The sequence below is a fragment of the Triturus cristatus genome, chromosome 3_1 (genome assembly GCF_964204655.1).
Source record: "Triturus cristatus chromosome 3_1, aTriCri1.1, whole genome shotgun sequence".
NCBI lineage: Eukaryota > Metazoa > Chordata > Amphibia > Caudata > Salamandridae > Triturus > Triturus cristatus.
Genome location: NC_140583.1, coordinates 316,803,685 through 316,825,264, shown reverse-complemented (window position 1 = coordinate 316,825,264; position 21,580 = coordinate 316,803,685). Strand labels below are relative to the sequence as shown.

Genomic DNA, 21,580 nt, shown 5'->3' with positions numbered 1-21,580 from the left:
TTGCCACTGGTAATAGTTGTAGTAAACGTTACTCATACATTGTAAATTGCAAATATTATGTATCATGTACAGCACATCATCTCCTGATGAAATCCATTAACTCTTTTGACCTTAGAGAGAAAAAGGCGCCACAGGCCTCTTGTAATTAGAGGTAGGTGGCAGTCGGGCCGATTTTTGTTTACCCCTCCCCACCAGCCAACATATGTTCTTTTAAAAGATGCTGCGTTTGAAACTATGTGTAACCAAAAAATCTCCTGCAAACTCGGGTACAACTTTAACGTGTCTGGACACACACTATGTCTTGCTAATCATGAGCTGAGGCACAATTCCTGTAACTGCCCATTCTTCTTAGCACTATAGAAACATGAGTCAGTGGAAGCAGGCTTCTATTTCTTCTCAATGGCCTTTGAATGGCATAACCAAATATTATCCAGAGGGCTTGTGATGGGGAAATGTGGCCAGCATTTGGCATGGACCTCTCCTCTCAAGATCAAAGGTAGCATGGCTCGGAATGTAGTAGCATAGACGGAATATGTCAAAGATTTGCACATCGCGCTCAGAGCGTTGCCTGGAGATCCTGCCCTCGACTTACCCTCCCTTAAGTAGACTGGAAAAGAAGTGATCTTTCCCAAGATCAACAAGTGACTTGTTTGGACTTGTGAAGGACATCTCTGTCGCACCGCACCATCTTCTTGTGCAACAGTGCAACTCAAAATGAGTTTCTCTTTCGTGGCAAGGCACCAAGTCACATTTGCGGAGAAACCGGAACAGCAGGGAGGTTTACAAGAGGCTGTCGCAGTGCATGTAATGACGGTGTGCTCAACCACCTGCATACCCAAGTGAAATGAAATATTGTTCCCTTATTCTACTGAGCTTCAAAGTCCCATATCACACTGTTTGAGGCCATTAGGTGTGACATACAGTGTACACAAAACTGCAATTTGATCTAGACTAGGTCCTTATGCAGTGAAAAAGATCCATTCCTTCCTCCATGAGATAGGTCCACGTGCCTGTTATTAGTGGACAAATTGGCTGTTCTATCACACACTCGAGCTACATAATTTGCAACTGTGCTTTTTAATGGCTCTAATTTATTCATTAGATAGTCTTGCTAATTTTTCTAATTTGGAAAAACCCTGAGTATGTTATGCTTTTCAGGAAATGATTCGAAAAATAGTTTAACATTTTTGATTTTGTACTGCAGAGAAAAACTCTGGATATTGTGCCTAGTTTAAGAAGTGAACCGTGCCAATAATTATATATCACTCCCAGTAATATAATAATAAACCAGAACTGAATAATTTTGTTTTAATCATATATATATACATATATTGAGTGGACAAAGCTCTCCTGCTGGCATCTCTTGGATAACCTGGCCTAAAATATGTGTAAATATTTATTTTTTGACTCATTAAACTCTTGCCTAACAGATTTTTGGTAGGTGGTGGATTTAATAATTTCCAAATATCTTGTGCCCATGGCTATGTCATATGTATCAGCACAGTGCAAATATTTATGTCTTAATTGTATTTCACCCCTTAATTTCGTAGTTCTGAAATGTTGGGGTAACTAACGTAGAACTTCAGTATTCCACATTAAGAGAATGTACGCCGCCCACTCCATCTCTAAACCCTCGTGCATTCCCAGAATTCTCCACTTACAGCACCTATATAGATCCGTCTGACTGTTTCCTACCAGCACTGACCCGTCTGAGCATCCCTGAGCACGGCTGCTCCTACAATGCTGTTTCCTCCCTGTTCTCCTCCTGGAAATGGTGAAGTCGGTATTAAACATTTATAGCTTCATTCAGTTTTTAGAATTTACTACGTCTAAAGAGCTTTTTCAGGGTGGAGGTATTGTATTTGTTCTCTTACACTGTATTCACTCTTTCATGTGTGCCATACAGGACCTGAAGTTGCTAAAGAATGGTCATGTCTTCTATGTCCATGACTTTACGCAGTGTTGGTATTTTTGGTACGCCAGGTGTGTGCCTGGCCATAGACTTACGTATGCTCTAACCAGTAACCACAGATTGGAGCTGCCTCTGAGTGCTCAAAAAGCAAACATTAAACACATGAAATGTATATACTCCACTCTGTGTCCACTCTAGTTCCATGTACAATTTGAAACAATTTATCAAAGTCCTTACAAATATTGGTGCTACCACCAAGGGGAAAGTTTTGTAAAATCCAATAAATGGCATTCACCATTGAAGCCAAATTCAATAACTGATGGATTATAACTCCTTGATCACTGGTGACTTTATAAAGTTTTCGCAGCGCTGAGTGTCACTGATCTATAGAAAGGAACTTCCCTGTACCTGCTCTTGAGAAGGTCATAGTCGCAGCCTGGACTTGGCGATGATTGTACACCGCAGTGCTTCCTCGTTGAGCTCAATGTTGCCTTTCCCATCCCTAGGTCTGCAGTGCCTGGCTGTCCTGCCTTGTTAAGGTCTCACCATGCTGCCCAGCCCAGGACTCTGTCATGATAGGGAGGGTTTGAGCCACACGAGGTAGAATTCTAAAACCCAATGAGAGTTTTTTGAATGCACATTTATTTGTACTCCTCATATTTATTTCAGAAACACCGAGTGCCAATTTCGAAACATCACTAACCTAGAAGGCAGCCCCTCGAAAGCCATGCGTGTCTGCAACAACTTCTGGAGCAGGGAGGTAAGACAACTCTGTCATACTGTTGAATGACACAAAGAAACATAACGCTGTCACGATATAAACCCGAAACTTGCACTCACATCCTCCAGAAAACAAAAATAACCTTTTCTCGTAGTCTAGTGTTATATGCAAAAATACCTGGGTATGTGGACATTTTTAATTTTGTGCATAAAGTACCAAGAAGTTAACAAACTTTGCAACTTCAAGAAGCTGCACAGTTTGTCACCTTCACATAACTGTGTCTACTGACGACTTGTTTCATAAAATATTTTGTTTGGAATTTTCCCCAGGCGAGTTCTTCTTTAAAAAAGTAGGTGTTCTGAAATGTCTTCCCAAATAATTTACTTTGTGTGTAAATTTTCACCCTCTATTTAAAAAAAAAAAACGTCCTCAACCTTTTGAAGTTTACTAAAATTGCAGAAGTCTTAAAGATGACATCACAAAGTTAGCAAGTTATCAATACCCGAGCGCCACTAATAATGGTTTGTCTATCTGACAGTTTAATGTGGGCAAGTGCAAGCTTCCATTGATGCTATGAATAAGCACAGATCATATCGTGAGGAAGCAAAGGGCCATGAGAGACAGCAAAGGCCAGATAAGGGATCTTTGGAGTGACCCAAATACAAAATAACCACGAGTGCACAAGGTCATGTAGCTGTAAAGTATTATACTGCATTGAAAAAAACACTGGAAAGAGGAATTGGAGAGGTCATCTTAGCACAGTTTATAGTTGGGCACATGAAGGGCAGTAATAGAACAGTATTCAGTTGCATTGCATTAGCAGAGGTTACAGGTCACACCCTAGGATTGTCCTTGTATTATATAGTGATTGTCTTAAGGAAAGGAGATTATCACAAATATTTATCCTGTGAAGCCTTTCGTGGTAGAAATCTATGAAAAGCCTGATTTTCCTCCACATGAACAAAGACTGGAAGGTTGGTATAATTGAGCACAATGCCTTTTTTATGATATAAATGACGTAATTTGCGAATTTCCCAAATTTGCAACCACAAGTCGCAGTGTACATAAGACGCATTACAAGTTAGAATTGACTTTTTACTAACAGTACCCGTCAGAAGACGAGGCATGACTCACTACAAATATGAACATGAATTTCGCAATAAAACTGACTAGTCCATCAGTTGCATCAAAAAGATAAAGGGATTGAAAACCAGTCAGTGTGCAACCGTGCCTCAGTACATCATGTCCAATGTTTGTAAACTGGAATGAAATAGTCTTTCTTTAGAAACACTGTTTCTGTATGCTGCCGCCTTTATCTAATACTCATTGGCAAAACCAATAGCCCACGCCCTTATAAGAGTTTGGCAAAGCACTTTGTGAATGGCTGCTGGTGAATGATGATGGACAAGCACACCCTTAAGGCCTTCTTATGATGCCTTTTGATTGAAAAAAAACATTAAAAATGCTGATGCATGCTCATACATGGGAATCTACCTTGGAACAAGTTTTCTCAAGCAATAAGCCCTGTAAGATGGGCACTACGCCTGTGAGTAGATGGGCATGCGTGGTGGCATAACTATACAAAGTACAAGTGTTGACACTCCAATGGCCACTTTGGCTTTTTGTTTTCAAGTTTAATTTACCACTCAGCGATGAGCAATGGCCTTTTTCGAGATTAAATTAAATAACCAAACAACTGTACAAACAGAAAAGAAGCGAGTGGCTGAACAACATTGTGCAGCGTTCGGGCTCTCGAAAAAAGTGCATAAACAACAAAAGAAAAAGAAAGTAGCGAGGAGTAGGAGAGAAGTGGACGAATGAATTGGAGAGAAGAGAAGCGTTCTGAGAAAATGTTCGGGCAGAAGCCTTTAGAAAACAAGCATTGAAAATGCAATAGGCCTCGCCTTTTATTAAGTTAAAGCCATTTGCTTTGCTAATGGTAATATATAGCAAAGCAAATGGCTTTAACTTAATAAAAGGCGAGGCCTATTGCATTTTCAATGCTTGTTGTACCTCTTGTCAGCCATCCCTATTCATTTAACCTTTCATTAGTGCCTGTACAGCTTCACTGTCTGAGGAGGGGAGCGAAAAAGCAGAGGGCCCACTGGCACAGTTATTAGATTTCTCTGTCACATCCCAGCAACCGGGGAGGAGCACGAGCCAGCGGCATTGTGGTGCGCGCGGCTGCCCCGGAGCGTGGCTCTTCAGTGCACGTCAAGGGCATGCGCCACATATTGATAATGCCCGTCATGGCTAAAAACGGAAGTGACCACTGCTCTTAAAGCTGATCCTGCTCACAGTGGACAAAACTGAAGTGACCCCTGCTGTTAAGGCCGATCCTGCTCACAGTGGACAAAACTGAAGTGACCCCTGCTGTTAAAGCGATCCTGCTCACAGTGGACAAAACTGAAGTGACCCCTGCTGTTAAAGCCGAGCCTGCTCACAGTGGACAAAACTGAAGTGACCCCTGCTGTTAAGGCCGATCCTGCTCACAGTGGACAAAACTGAAGTGACCCTGCTGTTAAAGCGATCCTGCTCACAGTGGACAAAACTGAAGTGACCCCTGCTGTTAAAGCCGAGCCTGCTCACAGTGGACAAAACTGAAGTGACCAATGCTGTTAAAGATGATCCTGCCATCCCTGGCCCCAAGGCGTTCCATTAATCTTACTAACACAAATGATTTTATTAACTAATTGTATTGTGCCTTTTTACTGCTTACACCCCTCCCCCCCCCCCCCCACAGGAACAGGCTAGAGGTGCGCTAATTAAAAAAAAAAAGCAAAATCAAATATTGTTTCTGTGGTCTTTAACCCATATCATACGTCAGTCTCAATAAACCCAAAACCACCTACTGGAGTTACCCCTAATGTATATGTTTGGGAAGAAGCATCAAGAAGACACACAACCGTAAACATGACCCTGCTTGAACAATGTTCTTCTGCGGGGCACCGGGACTGAATGCACTGAAATGACATTAGATAATGAGTGAAACTTACGTGGGCATTAATATGATGCACTCCTTTACATGTTTAGTCTCCTAACAGACATCCGCAGAATTAAGCAAAGAGTTAATCTAAATATTGTTCCAAGAACAGCTTTGTATCGTCCTTTAATAAAAACATTATCTCGCGGTACCTAATTATTGAACCAACTGATTTCTATCAGGTAATGAAGTTGTCATCTTGGAGTATGTTTTTGAGTGATAATCGCAGTTCACCAGCTCAAACCTCAGTGTTTCCAGCCATCTTCCTTCGTCTTTCTGAGCTCAGTACAATAAGCACCGCTGATGTTGGTAATAACACCCGCTTTTACAAGTCTTTGGGACATTATGAGAAAGCGCCGTCTGAGACGTCACGCTTCCCTTGTATGTACACGGGCATTAGATATACGCTGTGTAATGTTTTTCAGACGTTTGCTTCATGTGACAGTTCAGTTCATATCCTTCAGAACTGCCCCCGGAAACCTGACAGTACAGAGTATGAGACACAGCAACAAGCTTCCCTCACATAAGTAACCCCAAGGTGCGCCCCCTACAGCTCAACTGCATAAGTGCAGCTGGGGCTAAAAAGCCAAAGACCGGCCATCACAGCAACAAAGCAAACATAAAAGTACCTAAGCTATAAACACCGTAAGACATTTTCGAAACATTACGCTTTGCAGAACTCTATGGTACTTAAAACGTAGCTGCGAAAACATCCCTTTCCATGTGCAACTGGAAAAACGCCCATTGAAGCGTGTGCAACCCTTTAACAGCCCGCGCACTGCAGACTAACAAGTAATATAACTTTCAACTCACCACCGAGGATCCTGGAGCTAAGAAACAAGGAAGCAGCGGCGAGCTGGCGAAAATGAAACCGCAGAGATGCAAGCCTCCCAAAGTTCCCTGGAGGCACGGCTTTGTGAAGATAGAAAAGTCTCTGGTAGATCAGCAAGGTATCCTGTCGTGTTTTTTTAAGGATTCAAGGTCTGCCCTGAAACTATTTGTCCACCGAAAATGACGAAAAGCAAGCGAAGGGAGAGGAATGCTGCCTGCTCTTCCTGCTTGAATGGCAATTACTTGCTGCAGCTCAAGCTGCTGGGAGAGGAAATGGGGGTTGGGGCGGGAGGAGGACGGGCAGGGAGGGCGCAACAGGCGGGCTGCTCTGCGAGCTGCAGGGAGAGAGCCTTCCACCGCCGCTCTCTGTCCGGGGGGCACGCATTCTTACGATTCCCAGCCAAACAAGGGTTCAGACACACTCGCAGCACCAACTGATATCTTTTCATCTTTTGACGCGCTTCGTATTTGTCTCTTGTATATATAGCGTGCGCTGCAATGCCAACAACAACCCTCTTTTAGAGCCGTCCCAGTTGGGCTGGCTCACATGACTGGTTTCTTATCTTTATGGGGCCATGTGTTTGGCCCCATAAAGATTAAAAAAACTTTTACGCCAGCAGTAAGTCGGGGCAGCCAGTCCAACTGGGACGGCTCTAAAAGAGAAAAGTGTACGTCACTAGATTCTCTTTTCCAATGGCTGGCCACCGTTTAGCATAAACGGTGACGCCAGCCAATGGAAAAGAGGGGCGGGGCTTAAAGCCCACTAGAGAAATCTCCTCAAATCATTAAATCTCGCCAGCGAGACTGCGCAGTCTTATGCCAGGCGAGACCTAAAAAGGGATTTCTTTTTAGAGAGAAGAAAAAATAAAGCAGACAGCAGAGAAAGATGGGTGAGCAATAGATGAGGAGAGTGGGAGGGCTTGGTCAAAGCATAGATACGGATGCAAGGAATAGCTGCTCCTGTAACTAAGTCGTTTCTGCAGTCATTATCCTGATGAGGTGGAAGATGACTTGCCCGTTGTTTATCGAACATGATACGATACTCATTGGTAGGCATCGGGTAGTGTTACCACACAACGCATTTCTGGTGCAACACTCCCACATGTGATTAATGTATCGGGATTTTCCAAGACTTGTATGGGTAGCACCTATTTCTTGGTGTAATGGTCTTGTCAAAACTAGGAGTTCATAGTCACCGACTGGGCTGCCCACTGACCCGTAGGATCGTGCATTGTGAGCCAAGGTATCACAAGAATCAGTTGGAATTGAGGGGCATCGATTCGATCAAATTGTATGTGTTCAAACTGATTTGTCCAAAATTGCATTACTATGGGCATGGTATGGTGCCACACAGGTCCTGAAGTGAAGGCGGTACCATCCACAGCTCTCACAGGTACTGGAAAATTCTTATTGATGCAAGGGACATGAAGCTCCTGTGCAAATGTTCGTTCTATAAAGTTGCCAGTTGCTCCGCAATCAACGAGGGCTGAGATTTCCACTGAATCGTCCTCAGAGAGCCATAAGGTCACCTGTACATTAATGTGGGCAACTGAACTTTGGAGAGTGTTGGTCAGCATCGAGATTTCAGCTTTTCTAGCCCCCGAACACGGGACCTCAGTCTTTTCCGGGACAATTTGCTTTCCAATACTATATCGTCATTGGAGGTCTACTGGACCACTGCTTGCATTTTACTAGGGCTTGGACTCTTCGTATCTGAGGCCTTGTTCTGAGACCTGCACAATACATACAAAGCCTTGGTTTTCTTTATTTCTCTCTTTCATCTTGGGAGAGAGATCCTCGGATGCCGTTAGCCTGTGTGGGTTCAACTCCATTGGTGTTTTTTGACCCCTCTTCACCTATGACTTTCAGGTGCACTACAACGAACTTGGAATCACCCCGGTTCCTATTGCCATTTTGAACCTGTAGCCAATGGTTCAGCTGGATGGTAAGTTCTATGAGATCTTCACATGTAGTGGGTAGATACACTGCCTGGGCCAATACATCCTTAAGTTCACTTTGCAAGCCCTGGTAAAACAAAGAGGCCCTCTTCTCTACTAGCCAATCTGTTTCCACAACTAAGCAGTTAAATGTCATGAGATATGGAAATAAGTCTTGGGAACCCCGTCTCAATGTGATCAATTCACGGTCTAGCGAGAGGAGGTGCATTTTCCAATCACACAATTTTCGCATCTCGCCAAAAAATGCAGGGAAATTGTAGGGCAATGGGTCATCCCTTTCAATCAGTGGGATGGACCAGCTAGTTGCGTTATTACCTAGATAGGATGATACAAAAGCGGCTTTGGTTTAGCCGTCTGGGAAAGTGGCTGGTCTGCATAAAAACGAAGCCTGCACTGGTGGTTGAATATACCAAACTTCATGGGATCTTCATAGAACCGTTCAGGAGTAACTAATGGAATCTGCAGGTTAAGGATTACCTGGATAGGGGTTGGAACTACAGGACCCTGAGGAGGTGAAAGAAACACTGTTCCCTGAGCAGTCCCCCTTCCCCCCACCCCCTGCCTCGATGAAGTTTTCAGTTGTGATTAGAGTGGCTCCTCATGCAACTACAGGGGGTGGTAATGGCCATAGTTTTAAATGTACACCTCCCCCGTTTTACTACTATCTAGTTTTCCCTTACGTGACAACCCAGCACACACAAGCTTGCACCAACCTGATTAATTCGGGTCTAGTGGGAACAATGTTGAAGACAGTCCGATGACCCCCAAATACGCTCCCCAGGGAGAACAGATACACTGCTCACTCAGAAGCACACCAAAGGGAATGGGGATTGGGATAAAACATTAAAGACAGCCTACAGTTTGTTGTGGCTCTCCCTTGCGTATCGTTCCCCGGATTCTTCTCTGGGTACGTCGGAATTAGTGTGAGGCTTGAGTTAGAATGAGTCTCACCTACACATAGAAAGAAGGGTTTAATTATCAACATGTTCAGAACCCTCTTCCACTCTCTCTCACGGTCGCACTCTGGTAGGTTTTATGCACGCCTTCATTCACTTTTCAGGCAAGGCTGCATAGTGTCAATGCACAGGATAGGAATGCGTCAAAGCACTGCATCAAGGTTCCTGAGAACTTATGTCCATAGAGGCCAGGCTCGCACATGAGCCTTTATTATGTTCTGTATTAAAGTTCTGTGCTTCATACTATTAATGCCTTGGTCAGATTATATTCATATCTCAAGGGGTTAAAATGCTCATATGCCAGCAGGGAAGTAAAGTTAGTCATTTGCGTTGTTTATCAAGGTTAGTCAGGTGCCCGATAGCTAAAGCCTTCTGATGCGCCGACTTAACTCAATGCAGGTGTCGGTGCTCCGTTCGGCAATCAAGGTAGATGTTACAGGCTGGAGTGGGATGCTGCGGGCTGGAAGAGAATGTCACTCGCCAGATGGGTATCTCTGATGCGACTGCTTGTGAGTCGGGCGGGCGACACGATGGTGCACTGACTGTCTTCTTTGTTAGGCTTGATTGCCTAGCAATGGCGCGGTCAACGGGAGTGTTTTAAATACCCTCCTTCATCCGAAATGACCTTCATGATTTCAGGATCCCATGTGACTCGGCGCTGGACTTGGCCTAAGGCATTGTAGACAATAGAGATCCACCAATATTAAGTGCTGCAAACATAGCATTCATGTGCTATTGTCACATCATAGCGCTTTAGCTCAATACATGACTCAAACTGTTGTCACGCATTCTTGCACTGTTTCATTCACCACAGCACTTTCTGTTTGTGTGCTGCTATACCTTTCAGTGCTTTCTGGTGTATGTTGTCGCCTATGTCAGGCCCTATTGTGGTGTACACTTCACCAGCATCCTCTATGTCAGTCCACTCCTCTCCTGTGATCAGTCTCTCAGAGTCCATCTTGTGATGTACACTGCACCAGCAGTGAGTGCTGTCTGACCAAGAGAGCGTTCTGGATTGGGTGACTTGATCCTTGGTATGGCGCACTCTATCTTGTATCTGCGTGCTCATGACAATTGGTGAGCTTCTGAAAGATACCAATAACCCTGCGGTACCACTACCTACAGGGTTACTCCCCAATCCCAATGACTGGCATCTGTAGTCAAGATGAATCGGACTGGAGGAGGTAGAGGGACCCCCTTCGGCACATGTTCTTAATTTACCAACCACTGTAAGTCTTGAACAATGGCTGCTGTTACTGGAACCATGACTTTGTAGTCCAGCTCCTCCAGCGTCCGATGAAACAGCAGATGATAGATAAATGGTTTAAGGTAATATCGTACCCAGGAAGTACAGCTGTGCGTCTGCCATTAGAGCGTGTATTTTCAACCAGGGTCTAGCTGAGGCAGATAGATGATTTGTATTTGACAGAAGTTGAACTGAAATGAAATTCTCCTTGCCCTTTTAAGAAACATATCATCTGTCAGTTCTGACAAGGGCTCTGAAGAAAAGTCTTTCAGAAACCAGAAAAGATAGTGATGTAGCTACATTATGCAAAAAACTCAGTTTCTTCAGAAAGCCAAAGTCTCACTTGAAGAAGGAGCAGAGATTAACCAGTCATCATAATAAAGTAAAATCTAAATAAATTCTAATTGAAGAGAAGCAACCACTGGAGCCAGTACCTTGGTTAAGGGTTTTGCCACAGAGGAAAGACCAAAAGGAAGGGCTTGAACTGGTAATGCTGCACTCCCATAATGAGATATAGAAAACACTGGCTCTCTTGATGTATTGGAACAAAAAACTATGCATCCTGGGGTTCCAATTTCAAAAGAAAGTTTCACTTGGACAGAAGAGGAATTATTGAGTGTAGTGTGAACCTCTTGAAAGGACTGTATCAAAATGATCAATTTACCTCTTGTAACTCCAGGGCAAGAGAAAATCTCCCATCTGGTTTTGGTGCTGTAAAGACTTGAATAAACTCCCTCAGATCTTTGACTAGAGGGTACCAGAATCAATGACCTTCTGAAAGAAGACAGTTTACACCCTGGGGAAGGGCTTGGAATTGAACGTCTGAATGTATTTAGACGAAATAGAGGTTTAATAGGAGGAGAGCTGAATTCTATGAAATAGACATCTCCAATGATGACATATTCCATTTGTCATAATTTAGAGGTCTCCAGACTGGATAACGATGGCAAGGGCTGTGACGATATTGGCTTGAAGTCAGGGTAATGAAGGTAACCCGCAAGTCATTTCAACATTATGTGTTACTTTTGACTTCGTTACTTTTTAAGAGTTGTGTATTTCTACACGTGACAAAAAAAGAACAGGAAGAATTTAATTCATTTTAGTTATGGCATTAAAAGTACACTGTACTCCCCGATCTGTGGTGTGGTTCACCCGTCTCTGGCATGTAATGGCAATGGAGCTTCACACACTAACACTAAATTCACACGGGTCTGGCAACCATTAGTGCTGCACCTCTCCAAACTGGAACACGCGCGATTTGTCCCCCTCCCCCCGCGCTTGAGGATGCTATTCTCCCTCAAGGGAAGATCTATTAGGATCTGATGGGAGAGGCCTGAGACTCTCCCTTCCCCCCCTCACTCTTCCAGAGGCCATTGGCGGGACTGGCATGACAGGGACACACACACCAGATGCATCATGTGCGAGGCTCCCCCACCCCACTTCCCCCATACGTGACACCTCTGAACCCCCTCCCTCATTTTTTTTATTTTCTGTTCTTCGCTTTCTTTTCCATTCCTATAAATTGACAGAATAGTTATTCTACATTAAAGATGGTTGATTTGTAATCTACACCAGCTGATAACTGTAAAAGCCAATTTTTCTCTATGCCCCCCATTTTTTATTTAATACACAATATACAAATTTGCTGGCTATTCCATAGCATCCCTGGATCTCTGCAAGGGACCGGCACAGTTGCAACCCTCCTAATAGCGTCTTATTGCTTTACTGTCAAATGTAGTTGATGTAATGTGTTGGTTTGATTATGATGTAATAAAAACAGATTCACACAAAAAGTACACCGTATATCATATCCATCATACATCTACCCAGACTGACAGGGAGCCACGCATCTGGGTGTTTTCAACACACATCTACAAGTGTGATTGATACTGTATCCTGTGCGAAATGTAGCAGGTGTACAATAGTTAGTGTGAAAGTGAAGATCGCTGATGTATGTTGCAAGATGTATTCATGTACTTACTATTTGTAAGAGAGAAGGTGCCAGATGTGAAATAGTAAAATAGGATTTGGGCAACATCACTCTGCTTTGTAACAAACATAAATGAATGAGTAATTTTGTGTTGCATAATATTTTTCTGTTCTACAATTGAGGTAAACTACCTGAACAACTCAAGTCTACCTAGTGACAGCTTTTGGTTTTTAGTCTCAGAAGTATTTTCCAAAATATAAAGTGTGATAAGAACTGATCCAAAACATTTCCTAATTTAAACTCCTCATTGATTTTATTTACTTTTAGAACCCAAACCTCAAAAGCTCTAAAGACACAGATGAGTTGCTGCTGGGTATGGCCTCCCAAATCGCTGAGAGGGAGGACAATATTGTGGTGGAGGATTTAAGAGGTAATGTATCTTCTCCAGCTCTCTTTCCAAAGCAGTCAAGTACCTTCATTGAATGGCTTTGGGACTTGGAGTGAAAATGATAGCCACCCTAAACCTGAGATTGCTGAAGTCGGTGTGATTGTTCATGATCACAGAAAGTCATCATTTTATTTACCAAAAGAAGTGAAATTGTAAGCTTCAATACACTTCATGGTACTATATAATTGAAATGTATATTTTCTGAAGAAGAGAAGCAAATGCCACATTCATGCAGTCTTCTCGTAGAAGATGTAGTTTTGTGCAGATGATGAGCTTTTGCTTCCAAACCCCTCAGATTCAGTAAAATCATTCAAAATTAACTTTCTTTGTTAATGATTGCTGAACAGGATGCAAACTTGCACTACATTCAAGTGTGTCTTCTACCACTGCTGACACCTTTCAAGTATAGGTAACGTACGGCATATCAATCAACCCCTAAGTCTTTAATAACCTTTAAATACGCATAAAACAGCACACAGTATTGTTGTGACAACTCAGTACATAAAGAAATAGAAAAACATTAGGTAGTGGAACAGGTAGTGGAACAACACCAAGTACTTATTAATACTAAAAATAAAGAGCCAAACCCGTAAAAGTTTTGAAAAGTCCACAAAACTAGTCATTCGGTATTCCATAAACAGCACCTTTTTCAAATTTGGGCCCTAAGTTACCTTATGAAATTAGAAAGACCCTTCACTGTAAGAAACTGTATGCAGCTAGATTTCATCAAGAATATTGGAATGCAGCAGTTGTTTCAAAAACAATAATTTAGAAGGCAGGGCTGTGAGTAGTAATGCTTCAGCCCCCAAACTCATAGTTTCAATCATCACAAGACAAGTTAGTACACATATGCAGTATTTTTGCACATTTGGCTATAGTTGGTTGCTCACTCTCAGAAGCAATTCATATATAATAGTGAGCAAAGGCAGACAATTAGGGTTTTTGTGAAAAAGACAATAAAAGAGGAGTGAACACTGAAGATACTTCAGCTAGTGGTTTCATTGTATCTGATGAATTTAGGGATTTTCTTGTAATTTCATCCAATAGTTGTAAGTGCTACAGGAGAACACACAGATCCCTCGTACACAAAATAAGTGATCCCTCATGGTCTACAAAGTATACATAATATTTCAATACAAAACGGCATTTTAGAGAGTAAATCAGTTACTTGCGATTTTTGTATATTTTGCATGTGGATGTTCGCTCTATTACAACCAAAAGGTATGCCCTATTCATTATTATATGAATTATTTGCTAACCTTGCCAAATGAACGCTTTTAGTGCTGAATGTGTTGTGTGTACTGTGAAGTTTCTTTCTCCTGGTTGCTATCTCATTAGCTCCAGGATTATTAAAAGATTGTTATATTTTCATGTGCCTTCTACAGACTACTGGTATGGATCTATAAAGTATTCTCGTATGGACTACGTGGCAAGTAGAGTCCAGAGAGGACGTGACTTTGGACTACCCACATATAATCGTGTACGGGAATTTCTTGGACTTAACCTGTTAAAGGAATTTAAATTCAACACATCTGTTGCAGAGGTTAGATGAACAAAAATATTCTGTGCTTGAAATGATCATTTCTTTATGGATTTGTCAAAATGTTTTTCCTGGTTTGGCATATGTTTTGGTATCGAAATCTTAGTGGTGCATGGTTAATGAATTGCCTCGAGGGTGCTCATGTATATGGGGTTCACAAGGACTCACATTTTGATATACTTTTAAAAATAATTTCTGATGATCAGTCAATGTCCCTTGAGATCCACACTGTTTGTAGGTGATTAGTACTCAGGTACATGAGCTTTCCCAATATATTGATCACTTTGATCATGCTTTCTACCATAGATCATCCTTGCTATCTTAAGGGCAAAGTTTTAATCAGTTAGCCTAGCCAATTGTTAAATAGACTTTTATATCCCAGAACATGTTTTATTTCTCCCAAACATTTTTTTTACTACTCAGTCATTATCTTTTTCCCATGTTCTAGCCCCATTAGTGTAGTGTAGAAGTGTATTAGCTCAACATCCAGCCCGATCTTGCCATATTTGCTCCTATACTTCTCATCAGTGGGTCAAATTTGATATTGCACTTTAGTACATATTTATAGGGATGTAATTCCTCCCCTACTAATCTCATTTGCCATTTCACCCATGGGGGGGGGGGGGACACACCATATTAGTGTAGATAACTTATGAACTTGATAGGTAACCTAATATAGTTGTTATTTCAACTATTTTTGGAAAGTGCCCTATTAGGGCACTGATATCATCAGTGGATAGCAATATTTTAATCTTCTAAACCTAATAGTTAAAGGCTCCTAGGCAAAGTTAAGGTAGATTTCTGAATAGCAGTTTGTAGAATGTTAGTTGAACTTTTGTAGTAACATACTATAAAATGTAATGTGTGAAAAGGCCCATATAGTTCGAGACCCACATAGGTATCTTATGTCTGCTTTGGGAAGATATTCTGATCTCAGGTGTCATCCGCCAAGGACAACTAAGTAATCTCTCACTTGCATTCCTCTGAAAGACATTCAACTAGCTAAGGGAGAAGGGAAGCCTGCTTTGTTTCCCATCCAATTCTTAAATTGATTCTAAGAAACCCATTGTGGTTAATGCCTCCTTTTGGAATTTAGCAAATATATGGATCCATCCTAAGATTATCCCCAGCAAACAAACCCATTCAGTCGCTTCTCCATCGAATAACATCTTTACAACCATCAATATCAGGCTTTCCATTTGTTTTCAAACCCTACTCACCTTCACCAGAAACATTAATTCTAGCCTGTGGTGAGCTGAGTGCCTAGAGGTAATAATCAACTTATCCTTGTGAATTAAACATTTATTGCACTCTGTCAATGAGAATGTTTGTTAATATTTTAATCTAATACACTAAGGGGGTGATTCCAATGTTGGCGGCCAGACTGACGACAGCCTGTCGATGGCGTTCCGATCACCGACAGACCATCGGTCCGAACGCCCTACTCTGATAATGGCGGTCAGAACCTAAGCTGTCGGAAAGCAAGTTGGCGGGCTCCACCAGTATAATAGATCCTGATGGGCAGTGGTCGGAGCAGCATCCCTGAATGGCGTTGCTGCCGAGGCAGGCACCGCCGTCGGGATTACAATATCCCTTTCTGACAGCTTTTTCATGGCAGGAATCCTCCATGAAAAAGTTGTCAGAAAGGAAAATGGGAGGCCCCAAACAAAAGCCCTCTACCATCGTAAGTCACTGAAAAGTGCCCCTGAGGAAACATGTAGTGCCTCCACTCACCTTTGTGCACTGTGTGCCATGCACAACATGGTGCATGGCACACGGTGCACAGTCGTGCAGGAGATGCTGCACTGTGGAGGCATGTGCTGTGGCCCTTTTCCATGGCTGCATTATGCCCCTGCTGTGGTACCAATGCCTTTCTGGCCGTCAGCCCGGCGGTCAAATCGGAATGATGCTTTAAATCTGTGTCTCTGACACTCCTTTCGGTTTCCTCTGTGATTCAAACTGACACCTATGCCCTTAGGGAATTTTATTCAGCAAGGCATCCTCTTTTAAAACTGAGTGATTCTGCGCAAATAGGTGTGGGCTAACTATGTCTGGAAGTGGTTTGTAGAAATCTGTGAACAAGTCCTCACTTTTTAGAGGTTTTACTGTTTTTCAAACCTTTCAATGTGTTTTGAAATCTTTTGCTTTGATTTGATTAATAATCTAACTGCATTTGATTTCATGCCTTTGAAGAAATAATCAAATTATATTTGAAAAATCTCTCCTTCTGGCTTGTACAGTCTTTGATAATACCTGGTAAATCCTAGTTCTTTTCTTAATGGCAGTCATAAGCCTTTGGAGACAGTACCTTTTAGTGCATGACTTCCATTCTTGTATTTCCTCTGTTATATCAGATTCCCTTGTAATCCATCCACAACCCCTCCATTTTTAAAGAGTATGTAGTCTTACCTTTGTGCAGCAAGTATCCCACCTTAAAGGAACCTCAGTTTGTATTTCTCTTTAAGATTTGTTTGAGCTCCTCCTCCTTAATCCGTGGTCTCCACTATCTTCCCTAGCTGTACAATCTTATCTTGAAGTTTAAATTGAATTTTAAGCATTCCACTACACAGTGTTCTCACAGCATGCCTCTTGGACGTGTCCCCCTATGAAAAGTCACCCCAAAACTATTTGCTTTCACCCCTCCTGTTTTTCTGAATTTGTTTTTGTTGGCATTAGGACTCTGTGCATTTTGACACTGCTAACAGGTTATACAGTGATTATGTTCTCTCCCTAGGACATGGTAAGATTGGCTTACACGAGATTGGAACCTTTAATTCATTTATAGCTCCCTAGCATGTAATGCTACATGTACCCAGGACCTATAAATTAAATGCTACTAGTGGGCCTGCAGCACTCATTGACCACCCACTAAGGTAGCCCTTTAAAACATGTCTTAGCTCTGCCATTGAAGCTTGTAGGGCACTTTTAAAATGCCATTTCGATCTAGCAAAATTAACCTTTTTCAAGGCCTAAACCTTCCTTTTGATAATTATAAGTTTGATATTTTTCTTGTGCTGTGTTTTCACTTTATTATTGTTTGTGTGCTGCATTTATACATTGCCTTTAAATTAAGCTTGACTGCTTTTGTGCTAATATACCAGGGGGTTAAGTACATGTTAATTTAGTGACTTTTTGTGCTTCATCCTGACAAGGATTGTGGTTGTTGCCTGAGTTAGGCATCCACTTTCCTCAACCAGTAACCCGATTTCGTACAGTGGCCTTACATGACCCTCATCTTTTTCCAATTGAATCTCCCCTCTACCCTACTATTTGAATTACTAGAATACTGCCTTCTCTGGAACTGGAGTTATGTCTTATCAAAGTGAATAAAGTAATTCAGCTTCCTCTGCCTCCACTGTTGCTACTCCAATTCATGTCGAATGTAATACTTCTACTTGCAAATGATTTAGTTTGCCTGCAGCTAAAATTCTCAAGTTAATAAGTCTTCATACAATTCTTATTGTGCTAAGCCGAAAACTGTTTAAGTCATTTGTTGAGGAATAGGAACTTACTTTAGGGTTCACAACCCTCTAAACATCCACTATTCCCAATAACACTGGCAAGCCTCCTTTTTCCAGCCTGTTTCTACACATTTGGTTATCAGTGGTTATAATTGTCTGTGACTGTGATTCAGATCTTGGACAAGCATATTATGTTTTTCAAAGGTTAGATTTATCTGTGATTCATTGTCCATGGACTAGCATATTACTCTTGTCCATGGATACTACTAACTATATCAGGAAACATAGCTCCTGCGGATCTTCCTTTTTGGGTTCTTAGATTGAAGTTAGTGTCCATTTTAATACATTACCCTATGCAGACATAGCTAACTATCTTTCAAAAGTTTCTTTAAACTTCCCTTTCAGTCAAAAAATAATTATATTGGTTACCATTGTTACATGTTTATGTTTTGTCTAGAAAGGACTGGAATGCAGTTCTTCTACCTACCCCTGTGAAGCCTAACATTATCCTCATCTGATAGGTACCAGACCTCCTTTTGCATATGCAGGAAAGTGAAAACTTCCTTCCTTTTAACCCATCCTTTCAGACCATTGGCATTTCGAGAAATCACTGGGGAACATTAGGTGGCAGTAATTATCCCTATTTGTGCAGCTTCCAATAAATCAGCATGGTCCCTAATACTGCTGAATTGCCAACCGCCTAGGAACTACACACACTTCACACGCTTCCCAGTTCCTGCATCCTCCACCCTTGCATTTTTATGTGAACATGACTAGTTTTACCTTTGAAACTTTTGTCCTCACACCCAACACCTCTTTTCCAATACCCATCCTCACGCACCTCCCTCTTTGTTCACTCTTCTGCCACAATGCACCCCTCACAACAGATCATGTTTCTATGCCAATACACTTAGAGCCTAGTTTTAAATATTCTCTGTCTGGAAATATTGCGACAACCTCCAACTGTAGTCAGTTAATTTAGCGAACATATTCTTAGCGCCATGGGTGCTCATCTTGTTAGCTCACTATTACTCTGATAAATAATTTTCATTTGGATAAGTAGGTCTACTGAAGTACACAAATGTTAAGGTTCTGCGGAAGGGACTTGGCTGCAAATCCACCCGATTATTAGTGGACTCTCAATGTGTGCCTGAGTGCTGGTGCCCTTAAACCCAGGCCTTGGCCTGGCCTTGAGGGCAAACATTGAACAAGTAATTATTTGGGAGCAGCTAGGCTACGTGAGCTTAGCTGCTCCCAAATAATCACTTGTTCAATATTTTTCTAGTCTTACATCATATTTTACTTCATTAGCTATCCATGTTGTTTACAGAAATTATCAGAACTCTATGGCAATGACATATCCAAGCTGGAATTTCTACCAGGAGCGATGGCGGAGAGTAATGGAAACCCTGGGGAGGTCTTCAGCAGGATCATCCAGGACCAGTTGGAGCGTCTCCGGGATGGGGATAGGTTTTGGTTTGAAAATGAAAGGAATGGGTAAGTGTTTTCTCTTCTTTCAGAATCAGTTAAGAGCAGGGCATGTATTTCCTCTGCAAAGGCGGCCCATGTATTTATGCTATCAAGTGGAATACTTCTAGTATCCATTGTGGTACCAACAGTCATCCTTGCTGTGCTTTATGTGCATCACTACCCCAGTGAGCATCACAGAGTTATTATGCAAGTCACCAAAGGTACCAGTGTTTAAACAAATCCCAGGACTTAACTTTTGCAAGCACCACTGTATGTTAAATCCACACTGAAAGAACAAATGTGAGACTCTTCTCCAGTAAACTAAAGAAGCCAAATGTTTACAGGCCAGATTCTTAACAAAAGTGTGATTTTACTCCTAGACGTTTACTCATACGTTTGGGGTAAATTCAAACAAGATTCTGTGACTACAAACTGGAAAGCTGCAGGAGTTGCAATTTCTCAGAACTAGTCCTGGGATATTTTCAGGAATTCCAATTTGCTCTCATAAAAATGTAATATTTTATGTATGAATGTAACAGGTGTGCATTTGTGCTTGCATACATTCTTCTCAATAATGTAACTGCACTTTACAAGATTTTTTTTTTCTCCACGTCCAAAATATTTCTGCAAAGAAAAACTACTTCCTTATATCTTCAGCAAATTTGGGCTGTTATCTGAATTTAAATTTAAATTTACTTTTGAGCAATGTGGGCTGGGAATGTTCCTTCCAAAAGTTTGTTCACTATCTTACAAAACAATAAGATGTTATGGAATGCTTGAGTTATCTCAGTCAGCAGTAATTACTCTGGGTCAAAGTCCAGGGTATCATGTTTTTGCTCATGTTGTTACTACGGCGAGAGATCAACCCAGAGCAAATCAACCTTGTCTCTGATCCAATAGGACCTGACTAGGACTCATCATCAGGTCACATCCCACCTTCTTTGCAAAGCATCCCTTTCCAGGATTGCCCACTGCACACCTCTGTAAGAGGAACTAACAGATAATACTGTACCAAACCGGTGTAATATTTTGTCTCAATAAATTGCTTGGTAGGTGTAAATTCATATTTCGTGAATTTACATTTGTCAAACAAATCACTTGTGCACCTCAGTGTGACCTATGTCCAAAAATTGTTTTGTGAATCATGCACTATGTGATGACCTTGCATTATGAGGTTTGTAGTGGTTTTATTATCGATAGCTCAGCTGGCATGATCAAGATTTCCCCAACTACCATGTGCGAAACTTCCAGTATTAAACAGTCAGGTCCTGACTCACAAAGCTTTCTCTGGGTAAGATACAATTGTGCATCAAAACATGATGCAGGTGTAAAATACACAGGTTTTACGTCAAGGTTAGACGAGCATATCCACACGCCACGTGTTTTAAAGTGCTCCTAGTTTGAATGACTCATGCAATTGCAGATAGTATGTAAGACTGAAGAAGAAAAATCTCAAAGTATTAAACCTAGGAGAAGAAAAGAATGCAATGGTGTTGCAAAGCACATCTAGTGAAATGTGGGATCACTAAGTGTTCGTTTTTAGGGTATTGACTGCTGTTCATAAAAGCATTGGGAAGACTTCTCAGAGCACATAAGCTGCACTTGATCAAACATGGCATAAGAAGAGCAAATACAATGCAAAAGTGCAGCATTTATTCCCAAACCTATTCCAGTATTGCAAGGCAATTAAAAAGTGGTTCTTTTACTGGATGGATATTGATTTTAAAAGAAAATAATTCCAAATGGGAAAACATAAGGGTTTCCTGCTTAATGTATGTGTTGTATAAATAGGCAAAAGGGTGTTTTGAACATTACATATGATTAGATAAAGAAATTGGGTGTGAGCATATATATGAATCCCATACATATAGGTGCACACATTACTGGTAGCATATACTAATCCTAACATAAATGTGTGTAAATTCTACAAAAGTCAGAGCTTATCCTCATGTGTGGGTGCAACTTGCATATTACTCTGTCCTTTGTGAATCAACTCATTAGTTTTTTGTGGTTCAAGACACTTTATACAATAAATAAGGACAAGAGATTGTTTTGAATAATAAAATGTACAAAAAACGTTCAAGCAATTCATGTCCCGTTTAGTTTGGTAATGTGTACCCTCGA

General features: G+C 41.5%; 1 protein-coding gene across 2 annotated transcripts in view; it reads left to right on the top strand.

Annotated features, from left to right (window-relative positions):
- Positions 1–21,580, top strand: part of LOC146860183 (dual oxidase 2-like) — a 130,913-nt gene that overhangs the window by 43,178 nt on the left and 66,155 nt on the right. For both annotated transcript variants that reach the window (XM_085644018.1, XM_085644016.1), the window contains exons 10-13: positions 2,582–2,672; positions 12,865–12,967; positions 14,371–14,528; positions 19,317–19,483. In XM_085644018.1, the coding sequence (XP_085500144.1) occupies positions 2,582–2,672; positions 12,865–12,967; positions 14,371–14,528; positions 19,317–19,483 (519 nt within the window). The remainder of the gene's footprint in view (positions 1–2,581; positions 2,673–12,864; positions 12,968–14,370; positions 14,529–19,316; positions 19,484–21,580) is intronic.